This window comes from Polypterus senegalus, chromosome 11, assembly GCF_016835505.1.
Source record: "Polypterus senegalus isolate Bchr_013 chromosome 11, ASM1683550v1, whole genome shotgun sequence".
In the NCBI taxonomy this organism is placed as follows: domain Eukaryota; kingdom Metazoa; phylum Chordata; class Cladistia; order Polypteriformes; family Polypteridae; genus Polypterus; species Polypterus senegalus.
Genome location: NC_053164.1, coordinates 93639036 through 93653006, shown reverse-complemented (window position 1 = coordinate 93653006; position 13971 = coordinate 93639036). Strand labels below are relative to the sequence as shown.

At 39.9% G+C, this 13971-nt stretch overlaps 1 protein-coding gene across 1 annotated transcript in view; it reads right to left on the bottom strand.

Annotated features, from left to right (window-relative positions):
- The window catches only part of unc5db (unc-5 netrin receptor Db), a 756179-nt gene that overhangs the window by 114141 nt on the left and 628067 nt on the right, over window positions 1–13971 (bottom strand). The window contains exon 11 of the mRNA XM_039769246.1: window positions 1725–1809. Coding sequence (XP_039625180.1) covers window positions 1725–1809 — 85 coding nt within the window. The remainder of the gene's footprint in view (window positions 1–1724; window positions 1810–13971) is intronic.

Here is a 13971-nt window from a genome sequence, read left to right as displayed (position 1 = left end):
TTCATTTTGGAAAACTAAAATTGAGTTATTTTGGCATAACAAGGGGCGGTATGCATGGAGAAAAAAGAACACAGCATTCCAAGAAAAACACCTGCTACCTACAGCAAAATATGGTGGTGGTTCCATCATGCTGTAGGGCTGTGTGGCCAGTGCAGGGACTGGGAATCTTGTCAAAGTTGAGGGACGCATGGATTCCACTCAGTATCAGCAGATTCTGGAGACCAATGTCCAGGAATCAGTGACAAAGCTGAAGCTGCGCCGGGGCTGGATCTTTCAACAAGACAACGACCAAACACTGCTCAAAATCCACTAAGGCATTCATGCAGAGGAACAAGTACAACGTTCTGGAATGGCCATCTCAGTCCCCAGACCTGAATATAATTGAAAATCTGTGGTGTGAGTTAAAGAGAGCTGTCCATGCTCGGAAGCCATCAAACCTGAATGAACTAGAGATGTTTTGTAAAGAGGAATGGTCCAAAATACCTTCAACCACAATCCAGACTCTCATTGGAACCTACAGGAAGCGTTTAGAGGCTGTAATTTCTGCAAAAGGCAGATCTACTAAATATTGACTTCATTTCTTTTTTGTGGTGCCCAAATTTATGCACCTGCCTGATTTTGTTTGAACAATTATTGCACACTTTCTGTAAATCCAATAAACTTCATTTCACTTCTCAAATATCACTGTGTGTGTCTCCTATATGATATATTTAACTGACATTTTTTATCGTAACAACCGACGATTTATACAGGAAAATAATGACTATTAACAAGGTTGCCCAAACTTTTGCATCCCACCGTATCTATCTATCTATCTATCTACAGTATGATAAATTGGACTGGACTACCAATACTGATGCTCTGTGCAAGAGAGGACAGAGCCGACTATACTTCCTTAGAAGACTGGCGTCCTTTAACATCTGCAATAAGATGCTGCAGATGTTCTATCAGACGGTTGTGGCGAGTGCCCTCTTCTACGCGGTGGTGTGCTGGGGAGGCAGCATAAAGAAGAGGGACGTCTCACGCCTGGACAAACTGGTGAGGAAGGCAGGCTATATTGTAGGCATGGAGCTGAACAGTTTGACATCCGTGGCTGAGCAACGGGCACTGAGCAGGCTCCTGTCAATCATGGAGAATCCAATGCATCTACTGAACAGTATCATCTCCAGACAGAGGAGCAGCTTCAGCGACAGACTTTTGTCACTGTCCTGCTCCACTGACAGACTGAGGAGATCGTTCCTCCCCCACACTATGCGACTCTTCAATCTATCTATAAGGCATACAAAATTGAAAAAAGGTAAACTCATGGGTCATTTATTCTCCTCTTTAAAAATACGAAATGACCTGAACATGAACTAGTTCAAAATTGAAATGGTGAACTATGAATGTGAATTTATTCATTTTAATCTGTGTGAACTGCACTTTGAGCTAATTCTTGTGAGGTGTGCACAACACTGGATATAAACATCATTCTATGAAGAAAAGCACCTCAGTTTCATAAGCGGTTTATCCTTCTGTATTAACCAAATCTGGTGCGCCCATTCTTCTGTTGACATACATTACCTCAGACATTGCAACAATTCAAAAAGAATAATAGTATAAGGATGTGAAATGAAGTTGTATGAGTTTAATCATCATAAAAGGAAGCTCTAAAGGCAGTTAGATCATCATCTTACAAACCTTTTGTGCAGTCGGGTGTTTTTTCAAGGTGGTCACGTTCTTACCTGGACTCCTGTTGATTGACGATCATGTACATCTCCCAAGAAGTATCCTCCATAATGGCACCATGGGGTACTAACAGACTAACACCTGCGAAAAAATGACAGAATTTTAGGGGAGAATCATTGAAAGATTTGTGTGATGAGCAAAGATGGTGGCTTTATGAGTAAGTTATATACTGTATATCAAATAGCATACATGCAGAATAGCAGTCCCCAGCGTCACTCTTCTTGTTTCGTGATTTATACAAGTGGATACACTTTGAAGCTCAGCTACGGCTAACATGAAGACTTTTTAGTTGCTTTCAATCTTATCTTTTTCTAGTTCTAATTTATTTCAAGGTTTTTTCTTCAATGATCAAAATATACAGTAGTAACAACTGAAGAGGGCAGTTATCTCTTTCTCAAGTTGGCCATGGGTTTAGTTTCTCAGAGTAGTCCCTGATATTCAAGTGAAATGGACACCCACACTTTTCCAGCCGTGGTCTCCAGCTTCAATTTCTGCTGCCTCTTTTCCTTACACTTTCAAGTCCCTCTCTCCTGTCTCTTATCTACCTGCTTCTAACTCACTAAGCTAATGTACAAACATCACACAGTCTTACAGTTCTTTTTTTAAACTTTTATCTTAATTTAGATTTTTTTTCTAAGGATTAGCATTTTGGAGATTGGTTCATTTAACAATGAGTTTTCAGGTATGATTATCGTCTGGATACTGTCCTCAATCTAATGGACAGACTTGGAAAAGTCTTTAAATTGTATGGCAGATTCTTTGCATTCTAATTGTAAATTTTGTCTGCCTTTAATTGAATTTGCCAGTAATGTGCGGTATTATTCGGAAAACAATTTGTCTCCATTCGAATGGTTTCAGATCAGTGTTGCTACATTTTCCTATAGTTGGTTCAGCAGTTCCTTCTCTTTTAGCTTAACTTTCTTGATTGCATAGTATCTGGAATAAATTGGGAGAAAGCCTAAAAGTTGCTGACACCAAAGCCAAATGTTTTGCTGTGCGCAAATGTTGGGAGGCCCAAGAGTTTTGGGTTGGACAAAATGTATGGCTCACTATACGACATTTGTCTTGTAGTTGCTTCTTGAAAACTGGCTCCATGTTGTATTGTTCCCTATTGTATTGTTAAATGTTTGGTTCCAGCATCTTATAAGCTGGCGTTAACAATTCACTTAAAGATTCACCCTGTGTTTCATGTATCTAGAGTGAAACTTGTCCATTCCAGTTGATATTTGACAACTTACTTGACCTCCTCCTGTCACTGTGAATACGTCTAAAATACCTATTTGCATTTATTTTGCTGAGTGCTGATCTTTTGTTGACTTCTTGCTTAACACTTTGCATGTAGTTCTCTGACTACGATTCATTTCATGTTTTGTTTCAGGAATCCTGAACTTAAAACTCTTCTTGGTTCTATTCTGAAGTTTACCTCATTATATTTTCTACATTTATCATTTGGTCCCTATCCTTTTACGTTTCTGGCTCACCATTTTCCATCTGTGGGAGAACAGCTAATGGAGCACATAACATTATGATCTAGCGCAGTGGAAACTTCAAGCAGTGTAAAAAAGACTGGGAAATGGGAACACTTTTAAGAGGAAAAACAAACAAAAGTTTATTAACTGGAAGCATTAGAAAAAATTATCATGAAAATCACAAAATGTTAACCAAAAATATTTTGTTTCTAGTCATATAACCATTCCCTAACTCCTGATGAAAATAAATGCTTGAGAAACAGGTTCAGTCTTTAATTCAATATGTAAATACGTCACACAGTGCATCTTCATCTTTAAATTATGTGATGCCAGATTTAAGAAGTCAGCCGAATCACTTGGTAGCAATGCTGTATAGCAACCATCAACAGCAAGACTGCAGCCATGCAGAAAACACACAAAAAGGAGCGACCTTTGATATAAGCGAATAACAAAACAGTACTGTCCACATCAACTACGTAGCTACATGACAAGACTGTCCAGGGCCTGTATGTGAAGAAGTGCTTGAGGTTTTGAAATCAGAACTTTTTTATTTCCTCTGGTGCCTTCAAGCACATCAAATGCTATTTACTTATTTGAAAGAAATGCATTGTCAAGACTTCTATACATCATCTGTGTAATAATGAAAATACCTGTTCAGAACAAAAGTCCATTGACTTTTCTGTAGTAATCACCAGCAAGATAAGCATGTTGCCACTGACCTCCTCAAAAAAGCTGTTGAAATGTATCTAAGGATGTAACTACTAATATGACATTAAATCTTAATGAACTCTCTGGAAGCTTGGAGCTGCTCAGTTCCACTTGGTTTGAGGTTCTCTGGTTGCTGCTCAAAAACCCAAGGGCTGTATCATCATCTTCCAAGTGTGGGACTTCAGGAGCGATGTACAGTGGTGTGAAAAACTATTTCCCCCTTCCTGATTTCTTATTCTTTTGCATGTTTGTCACACAAAAAAATGTTTCTGATCATCAAACACATTTAACCATTAGTCAAATATAACACAAGTAAACACAAAATGCAGTTTTTAGATGATGGCTTTTATTATTTAGGGAGAAAAAAAAATCCAAACCTACATGGCCCTGTGTGAAAAAGTAATTTCCCCCTGAACCTAATAACTGGTTGGGGCACCCTTAGCAGCAATAACTGCAATCAAACGTTTGCGATAACTTGCAATGAGTCTTTTACAGCGCTCTGGAGGAATTTTGGCCCACTCATCTTTGCAGAATTGTTGTAATTCAGCTTTATTTGAATGTTTTCTAGCATGAACCGCCTTTTTAAGGTCATGCCATAGCATCTCAATTGGATTCAGGTCAGGACTTTGACTAGGCCACTCCAAAGTCTTCATTTTGTTTTTCTTCAGCCATTCAGAGGTGGATTTGCTGGTGTGTTTTGGGTCATTGTCCTGTTGCAGCACCCAAGATCGGTTCAGCTTGAGTTGACGAACAGATGGCCGGACATTTTCCTTCAGGATTTTTTGGTAGACAGTAGAATTCATGCTTCCATCTATCACAGCAAGCCTTCCAGGTCCTGAAGCAGCAAAACAACCCCAGACCATCACACTACCACCACCATATTTTACTGTTGGTATGATGTTCTTTTTCTGAAATGCTGTGTTCCTTTTACGCCAGATGTAACGGGACATTTGCCTTCCAAAAAGTTCAACTTTTGTCTCATCAGTCCACAAGGTATTTTCCCAAAAGTCTTGGCAATCATTGAGATGTTTCTTAGCAAAATTGAGACAAGCCCTAATGTTCTTATTGCTTAACAGTGGTTTGCGTCTTGGAAATCTGCCATGCAGGCCGTTTTGCCCAGTCTCTTTCTTATGGTGGAGTCGTGAACACTGACCTTAATTGAGGCAAGTGAGGCCTACAGTTCTTTAGACGTTGTCCTGGGGTCTTTTGTGACCTCTCGGATGAGTCGTCTCTGTGCTCTTGGGGTAATTTTGGTCGGCCGCCACTCCTGGGAAGGTTCACCACTGTTCCATGTTTTTGCCATTTGTGGATAATGGCTCTCACTGTGGTTCGCTGGAGTCCCAAAGCTTTAGAAATGGCTTTATAACCTTTACCAGACTGATAGATCTCAATTACTTCTGTTCTCATTTGTTCCTGAATTTCTTTGGATCTTGGCATGATGTCTAGCTTTTGAGGTGCTTTTGGTCTACTTCTCTGTGTCAGGCAGCTCCTATTTAAGTGATTTCTTGATTGAAACAGGTGTGGCAGTAATCAGGCCTGGGGGTGGCTACGGAAATTGAACTCAGGTGTGATACACCACAGTTAGGTTATTTTTAACAAGGGGGCAATTACTTTTTCACACAGGGCCATGTAGGTTTGGATTTTTTTCTCCCCAAATAATAAAAACCATCATTTGAAAACTGCATTTTGTGTTTACTTGTGTTATATTTGACTAATGGTTAAATGTGTTTGATGATCAGAAACATTTTGTGTGACAAACATGCAAAAGAATAAGAAATCAGGAAGGGGCAAATAGTTTTTCACACCACTGTATGTGGAGCGTTGAAGGAGGAAGGCGACACCCGCCTAGCCAGATCAACTGTATCCACCCTAGTGATCAATGGCGAGTTATAGATGTTGCAACCAGTTTGTCCGCACCAAGAAAACAAAGAAAAAGTCTTGGTGAAGTTGTGTTAGTAGTGTTAATTCTATTAAATCTATTGTTGACTTCCTTTGGGGAGTATGTTACAAAGGCTTAGCGTCCCTCACAAGTGCCCTAATAACGAAGACCTCAGTGTTCTTTTTCAACTAAGCAAAGAGTGACATGTCTGTTTTTTCTACAACTGGAAGAATTTTTTCAACAGATAATAGAATTTTGGATTGAGTTCAAGGGAGCATAGTGGTAAACTGCTGCTGACTCCATCCTCTGGAGACTATAGGGTGGTCCAGATATAATTATGCGATTTTCATTACGCTATAACTTATTAAGTTTATTACATAGAAAATCACCCAAAAAATCCCGGAGCACCCTGTACATTAGAATATCAACTTGGGCTGTCTGAGTGTTATCTGCATGTTTGTGTTTAGAGTTTTCTCTGAGTGTTTTGGTTGCCCCTCCCCGATCCCAAGGATGTTCATATTAGGTTTATTGTTGATAAGTATCAGAGAATGAGTGAGTGTGAATGTGCATCTGCATTTGCCCTGCAATAGGGTAGCACCCTGTGCTGGGATGGGCGATGGATTGGATTATTTAGGTTCAGTACATGAAAGGGTTTGTGCCTTCTTTTCAAAACTTTCAGTTATTGTGACCTTTAGTGCAGTGCTGAATTGGCTGTTCTTAAAGTGCCACACAGTGACCAGAAAAAGCACACAGCACTCCTGAGGCAGCTATACCATCATTGTAGAGCAGGAAGAGTGTCAAAGTTTAGTACAGAAAGATGCATCCTGGTGACCACCAAGAAATCCTATTGACTTTTTTTCTCTTCTTGTATTTCCTTTGTATTTCAGAGATTGCTCGACAGACACTAAAGCAAAGCAATTTATAATAAAGAATACTCATTTGTAAGTTATTATTATTAATAAAATGCAGAATAAGGCAGGCAAACATTTTAGAGGTTACAAATTCCTAAAGCATCAGACACTCTTTATGAGTGCACAGTGCTGCAGTGTTGAAAGAAGCTGGTTTACAGTTTTGAGGTTTAATCACCACTCAGGTCATTTTCTGTGTAGAGCTTACACGTTCTTTCTGTGTCTGTATGGATTTTTCTGTGGATTCTTTTTATTTTTTGTGCTAGTTAAATTGGTGTCTCTAAAATGACTCGCCTTTCACAACTGGCTTCTACCCTTTGCCTGGCTTATATAGTTTCTCCCTGTTTTGTACAAATTTTTGTTTTTTCTAAGTACCCTTGTCTGCAGTGGGCTGGTGCCCTGCCTGGGGTTTGTTCCCTGCCATGCGCCCTGTGTTGGCTGGGACTGGCTCCAGCAGACCCCCGTGACCCTGTAGTTAGGATATAGTAGGTTGGATAATGGATGGATGGAAGTACCCGTGTTTTCCTCAGAGATATGCATGCCAGGTAAACTGGCCTTGTGTGTCTGACTGGCTTGCACCCAGTCCTTCTGGGATATCCTACAGCTTCCCAAAACCCTGTGATGGACAAACAGAATTCAGAAAATCAAATGAGCCTATACGGCAAGATGTTAAGGACTAGGACAGGAGGAGAAGCTGCGTGAGGACTCCAGTGAGACGTGTAACAGCTTTGTATGCTGTCTAAAAAGTGATTAGTTCAGCAGTAATTGTGGTATCAAACAGCGAGCAGGCTTTATGTCTTCCATGCTGCTCTGATCATCTAGTTAGAGCAGTGCCTGGCAACTGTAGCAGCGGCGGTTTGTTCCCTTGAGAAAAACATCCTAATAAAATGAGTCTGGATTAAAGGAATTGACTTTAATTATAGCATGTATTAAATTGAACAAATCACAAAGCTGAGTGCGCACAGATTGCTGGACGTTTAAAAATTAAGTATAATGATCCAGAAATGAAACAGTAGATTCCATTAGCAGGATTTGGTTATATTCACTCATTCCCGAATGCATGCTTGTGCATGGCTTCAGTTAACGCTAAACGGGGCAGAGGTAGGTGACACTTTTCTCATAGTCTGGCATCTTAGACCAGAGGCAGAAACATGATCACTCACATATATAGCTCCTTTACTGACTCCACAGCACTTCTAGAGATAAAATGTAACTTTCTGCCACTGCTCCACTCCAAACGGAGTTGTTTTGAAAATTACATACATCTGGAAATTGGGTGAATTCAAATAGGTGCTGCTGTCAAGTCTGGGATGACACTACTGGGGTTAAAACAGTAGCTGCATAGAGGGGGAACAAAAGTCTGCGATGGACGCTGTATTAGCAGGAGCAATGAGCATCAAAGGACATGGATCATTTGTTAATGATAAAATAATAGCAAGAGAGCTTTAACAAAGGCAATAGTGTCAGAGTTGAAGTGAAGCACTGGGAATATAAATAAAATCGTAGGCGGCAGCGAGCGGATCAGTGCTGTAATATCAACTTGTTCAGATAAATAGTAAGGGTCATGGCCTGACACAGCAGCAAAGTGGTTAGTGCTGTCAGTTCACAGATGAATTTCCTAAATCACTCACTATCTGCGTGCGCTTTACAAGTTCTCCCTGTGTCTGTCTGTGCTTTGTTTGAGTACTGCAATTCCATATGCCAAAGCAACCACCTGTCATCTTAAACTGTAAGACAGAAACTGTCAGTGGATAATGTTCAAGTCTATCACAGGGCTTACTTACCTACAGTCTCTTAAAATCGGTAGAGTCTACAATCAGCCTAACCTCTTTGGAAATGGCAGAAAACTCACAAAGAATAAAGAAGGACATGCAAATAGTGAGAGCAGGAAGACAGTAGCACTAACCTTTGTGCCACCCAGAGCCACAGATAAAATATAAAAGGACAATGGCACATCTTCTAAAACTTGCTCTTTCTGTTTAGCCCTTTCTTTGAATTAAGCAAATTGAAGTTTTACACAACCATATTTGTGTAAACAAAAAGATACCCTTCTGTAAAGTGACTTAAGTAAAAAAAACGGTGGTTCTCAACCTGTGGAGCTAACAGTGTAAGTAACAAAAAAGTGAAGATGTGAAAAAAAAAAAACAAGAATCGAAAATATGAAAAATACATCAATTGAAACCAAAACAATTTAACTTAAACTACATTCTCATACTAGAAAAATAAATATAGAGTTAGATAAATTTCGATAAAAGTTATGTAGGTATAATGAAACGGTGTATTGGCAGCAAAAAATATAGGAATACATTTTATTAGGGTTTCAAAAAAACGTTAGGGGGGCGCGATTAAAACTGTTATGAAAACTCAGGTCGCAAATACTTAAAGGTTGAGAAACGCTGCCATAAACTTATAAAAATTCAGACTCTTTCTTTTTGTATGTGAGTCATATTAGAATCATTGAAGTATGAGCCAACCAACTACAACTTGAAGCAGCCACACACAGTGCAAATGGACATCTTAATGACTGCATTTTAATTCAGTGGGAAAGATGCTAACAGTTAATTATAATTAATTTGAATGGAAAACAATTTTAGGCTTTCCCTGGCATCAAAAATAACCCCATGTTTGTTCAAATAACATTAAACTACAGTATATGAAAATTGGCAATATTATTTTAATAACAACATTAGTTGCCAAAACAAACCCTAATAAGGGTTTGGCCTTCAGTAAATAATGTTTAGTAAAGCACTTTCTGTCACTTTAAGTTTCATATTCAAGGTAATGGCCTTTCAGTTTTTCTTGGGGGTTTTCCAAATACTTCACAATCTATTTAGAAGTTAAGATAATGTGAGAAGACATGTGAGCAACACACACGAAAAGTTGAGTAACCCACAGCATGTAAACGCACCAGTACACCTCGAGAGAGAACCTTGTTTGAACGCGGCGAGATCAGCTATGGAAATAACCAAGTATGGGACAGTGTATCTCCAACGTCCAACCTCGCCCCAAACATCCAGCCCCTCCTGTCCTGTGAGGACAGTATGTAAGCTCAGCATCAGCTCTGAGAATGACTGAGATTGGGACTGTACGTCACCAACGTCCAATCCTGCTCATACGTCTAATCTCAAGCTGTTTCACAGGCTGGAAAGATGTACTTGTGAGCAATTGTGTAGATGATTGGGTGTCATGGTCAGAAAACAATTGTCAGAGATTGTTCTTATTATTAAATTTTCCTAAAGTGATGGTAGCCAGTATTTTAAATAATTGGCTGAGCAAAGCACTGGGCATATTTGTGTAGCCTTTTTGTTCTCTGGCTTAGGTTTGCACTAATGAATGTGTCTAGCAAAATATCTTAGAGTAAAAGTGTCCATTTGCATTTGAAAATGTAGTGAAGTAAAAATTAAAGTAGACTGGAATTTATATATTAACGTAGAGAAGAAATAGGCTCAAAACATATTTGAGTACAGTAATAAAGAATTTCTACTTTGTTACCATACAATACTGTCTTTTAATGCTGGAGTTGGAGTTTTATTTGTGGAGTTTACATATTAGATACCTTGTGACATCAGTGGCTTACTAAAACAGAAATTAGATAGATAATATTGAAAGAAGAGGAAATCAGAAACCAAAGTACTTATAATAATAATGTGTTTTAGGATCTAGCTCTAGACAGGGCACCACATTTAACTCGTTCAATTCACAAATTCAGTTGATACACACATCTTTGGAGGTGGGAATAAACCTAAGACATGGATTTCACAGCTCCTGCTTTAGCCCAGTTGGTTTGTATTGAAGTAAGCAAGAACTGAAATAAATCATGAATAATAAAGGATATAACACAACAGCTGAGAGCATTTTGCCTTTCCTGCCTGATAAGATGAGGACCAGCTAGTCACTTGTAATTTTTCAAAAAGAAATTTCATCAGGTTCCGGTATAAATTAACTAATTTACATCAAGTATAAGGATGCCCACCTCAGCAATGGTTGCAGGGGCAGAGGTAGCACCAAGCTCAACAGAGAATAAGATAGCCAGTGGCCATAATCTATAGAACAGCAGAATTCCACCCTGGTACATAGAGAACACCTCTACATGCCAATGTGGGAGATGAGGCGCCAAAGGGTGATAAACTCTTCTGCAAGCAAAAACCACATACACAGTATCTAAGTGAGAGTGAGACAGAGATCTGGATATTCTAGGAGCCAACAGTTAGCTGTAAAGTGATCCTATGGGCACAGTTTGAACCACGCTGCTAATTGTAGACAGAAGGCTGCCAAGAGGGCACCTTCTTTTTTAAGAGAGCCTGAGGCTGAAAGGATAATTATTGCCACTGGAAAGAACTCAGAGATGACTCCAATATATTAATATAGAAGGACACAAGGAACCAATGATCCCAAAGGCTGGTTGCTCAGGTAGCCACATAACTTTAAGAGCCTACCTGTGAACCCAGAAGTGATTCTGCGGCTTAACACAAGAAGTAAGCCTGAAAAAGGCAGTTATTAAGCCTGAAAAAGAGATTAACAGGAGGTGACTGGCAAAATTTTGTGGTTGTAGAAGGTGGCATATTGAAGATGGTAACTCTCTTGATGGTGTGACAGATAGGGAGTGCTGTCGTCCCCTTAAACCCTCAGATCAGATGCCAGACACCAGATAAAAGTCCAAATACTTGTTTAATTCAGACAAATAAGTGCACAAAGCACCCTCCACTCCACAATACTCATATAATAAACAATAATACAATAATCCAAAACTCAAACAATCCTCCACTCTCCCAGACGCGTTGCCACCCTTCCTCCTGACTCAACTCAACCCTGGGATCTCCCAAAGTCCTTTTTATAGTCATTGACCCGGAAATGTTTCTCTCTCTGTCCATGTGACTGGTAACACTTCCGGGTTGTAGGGAAAACAATCGTTGTTTCTTCCTGCAGCTCCTTCTAGCGGCCCCTGTGGTATCCAGCAGGGCTGTGGCTAAAAACACCATTGTCCATAATTCCCTGCTGGCATTTGGGACACCTTCATGCTGCAGGGAGGGCTCCATCTGGTGGCCTGGGGGTATTGGCCGGGATGACTGGCCGGCCATATATCACAATGGGAAGGGCCAAAGGCTATTAGGCTCCATTCCTTCCTTACATTATCCAACCCGCTAAATCCCTACTACAGGGTTACAGGGGCTAGATATTTTTTTTGTTGTCCCCGATAACAGTTCCTGCCTTTTCTTCTGCTTACTAATACGATGATGAGAGCCTGCCTCAAGTTTTCCATAATATTCTTGGATAATCCTTAACAGTTCTGGAACAGTGCTCTCATAACTGAAACTAATCATTCTGCATTTAGAACTTCAAAACTACTGTCAAGCATGGTAGTGCAAGTGTCCAGGTATTAAATCAGGATAACATGCCATTACAGTAAAACCTTGATTATTTGTCACTCAATTAACTGTCAGTCTCTGTTAACCATCAGGGCAAAAAAAAAAAATGCACAAGCCAATGCCTACCTATTACTGTACTACTACTGCCATACAGTATGCTGTGAGCTATGCTCATTGGAAGAACTCTCCCTTGTGCTTGCAAGTAGTGTTCTTCCCCAGCACTGTGTGTCATGCCACATTTTGAAATCACAGCTTCAGTTATGTACGTTCAGTTTTAATAGTGTTTTGTAGCTTTTCTCTTTTGTTATAATTAATCTACTATACATTGCTATGGTCGATAAATGTATGTGTGTGGTGTTGGAATTGTCACAAAAAATGGAAATTATTAAGCACTAGCAAAATACCCGCGCTTCGCAGCAGCGAAGTACTGCCTTAAAATTTTTATTAAAGAAGAAATTTAAACCTTTTTAAACTGAGGGAAAATATACCAATAATTATTTGTTAAGGATCTCTTTTTATACCACATTGTGAGTTTGGCCCTCCGGTTATAATATGACCAAGCTGTGCGCTGAGCTGAGCAACGTACAGTTGGCCATATGAACAGTAATCTTGTTTCAAATCTCACAGCTTGGATTGCTGCTGTCATAATCGGTTTGAGTTTTATGGTTTGTTTCAATTACGACAGTATTTGTAGGACGTGTTGAAGAGACATTCAGCATCTGTCAAGCGTTATAAGTATACAACCTGTTTCATCGATAACTTCACATCCAGCTTTTAAGAGTTTAAACATTCATAAACATCAGTGTCCACTACTGAAATCGTCACCTGTGAATCTAAGATGTTTAAGAGGTATTGGCGGTTGGCGAAAGGTGTAAAATATTTGGCCATTACGGTACACTTGAAAGCGACAACCAAACAATTCAGTGGCAGCCATCAACTCACATGCAGATCCATAGGTGAAGGGCTTAAGCATTTCACTCTTATAGTGCTCCTGTGTAGTATAATTATCTCCTGTACCGTCATCAGTCCACACCTTGAACCTGTCCCAGTCATTCAATACATAAGACAGAATGTTCCTCTGGATATCAAGAGTGAGCCTGATATGGCCGTGCAATATGTAACACAAAGAATGGAAAAGGTAGGTGCCATCTCCGGGCATGGAAACCACTCGGTAAGTGACAGTTCTTTGATCGATGGTGATCACCTCGATAGACATGTTAATGGGGGTACGGTTGGAATGATAAAGGAAATGGGTACCTGAACAATGTAAAGTAAGTCTAAAATACCTACACAATAACTATAATCGTAATAAACGAACAATAAAACAGCGGAGAAGCCGTGGATTAAATAAAAAGGCTGTAGTTATCAGCAGGGAGACGTGAATCCCGTGGCGAAGCAAGGAAGGGAATGTAGAGACTGGAGCGACGGATGGCCTTATATGGGCAGTCAGCCAACAACGTGGGAGGCATTGGGATGGTGGACCCAACGGCGCCTCACATGGTGACCGAGCTGTAGGTTATGGACGTATCTATGTACGTAAGTAGGATTCAGTTAGCGTTGGGAACCCGCGTACTAAATTTCTTGAAGATGGGCCCATAAGTAACAAAGACCGTTGAAAAGTTCAATATGGCAGCCGACAGTGGCATCATACCACCGAAATAAATACGTACATGGTTAGCGCAGGGAAGCCGCCTACCAAATTTCGTGAAGATGGGGCCATAAATAAGAAAGTTCAACATGGTGGACGTTGTCGACCATTATGACTGTTACGCGTAGAATTTCGGAATGAAACCTGCTTAACTTTTGTAAGTAACCTGTAAGGTATGAGCCTGCCAAATTTCAACCTTCTACCTACACGGGAAGTTGGAGAATTAGTGACGTTGGAAACTTCAATATGGCGGCCAACAGTGGCA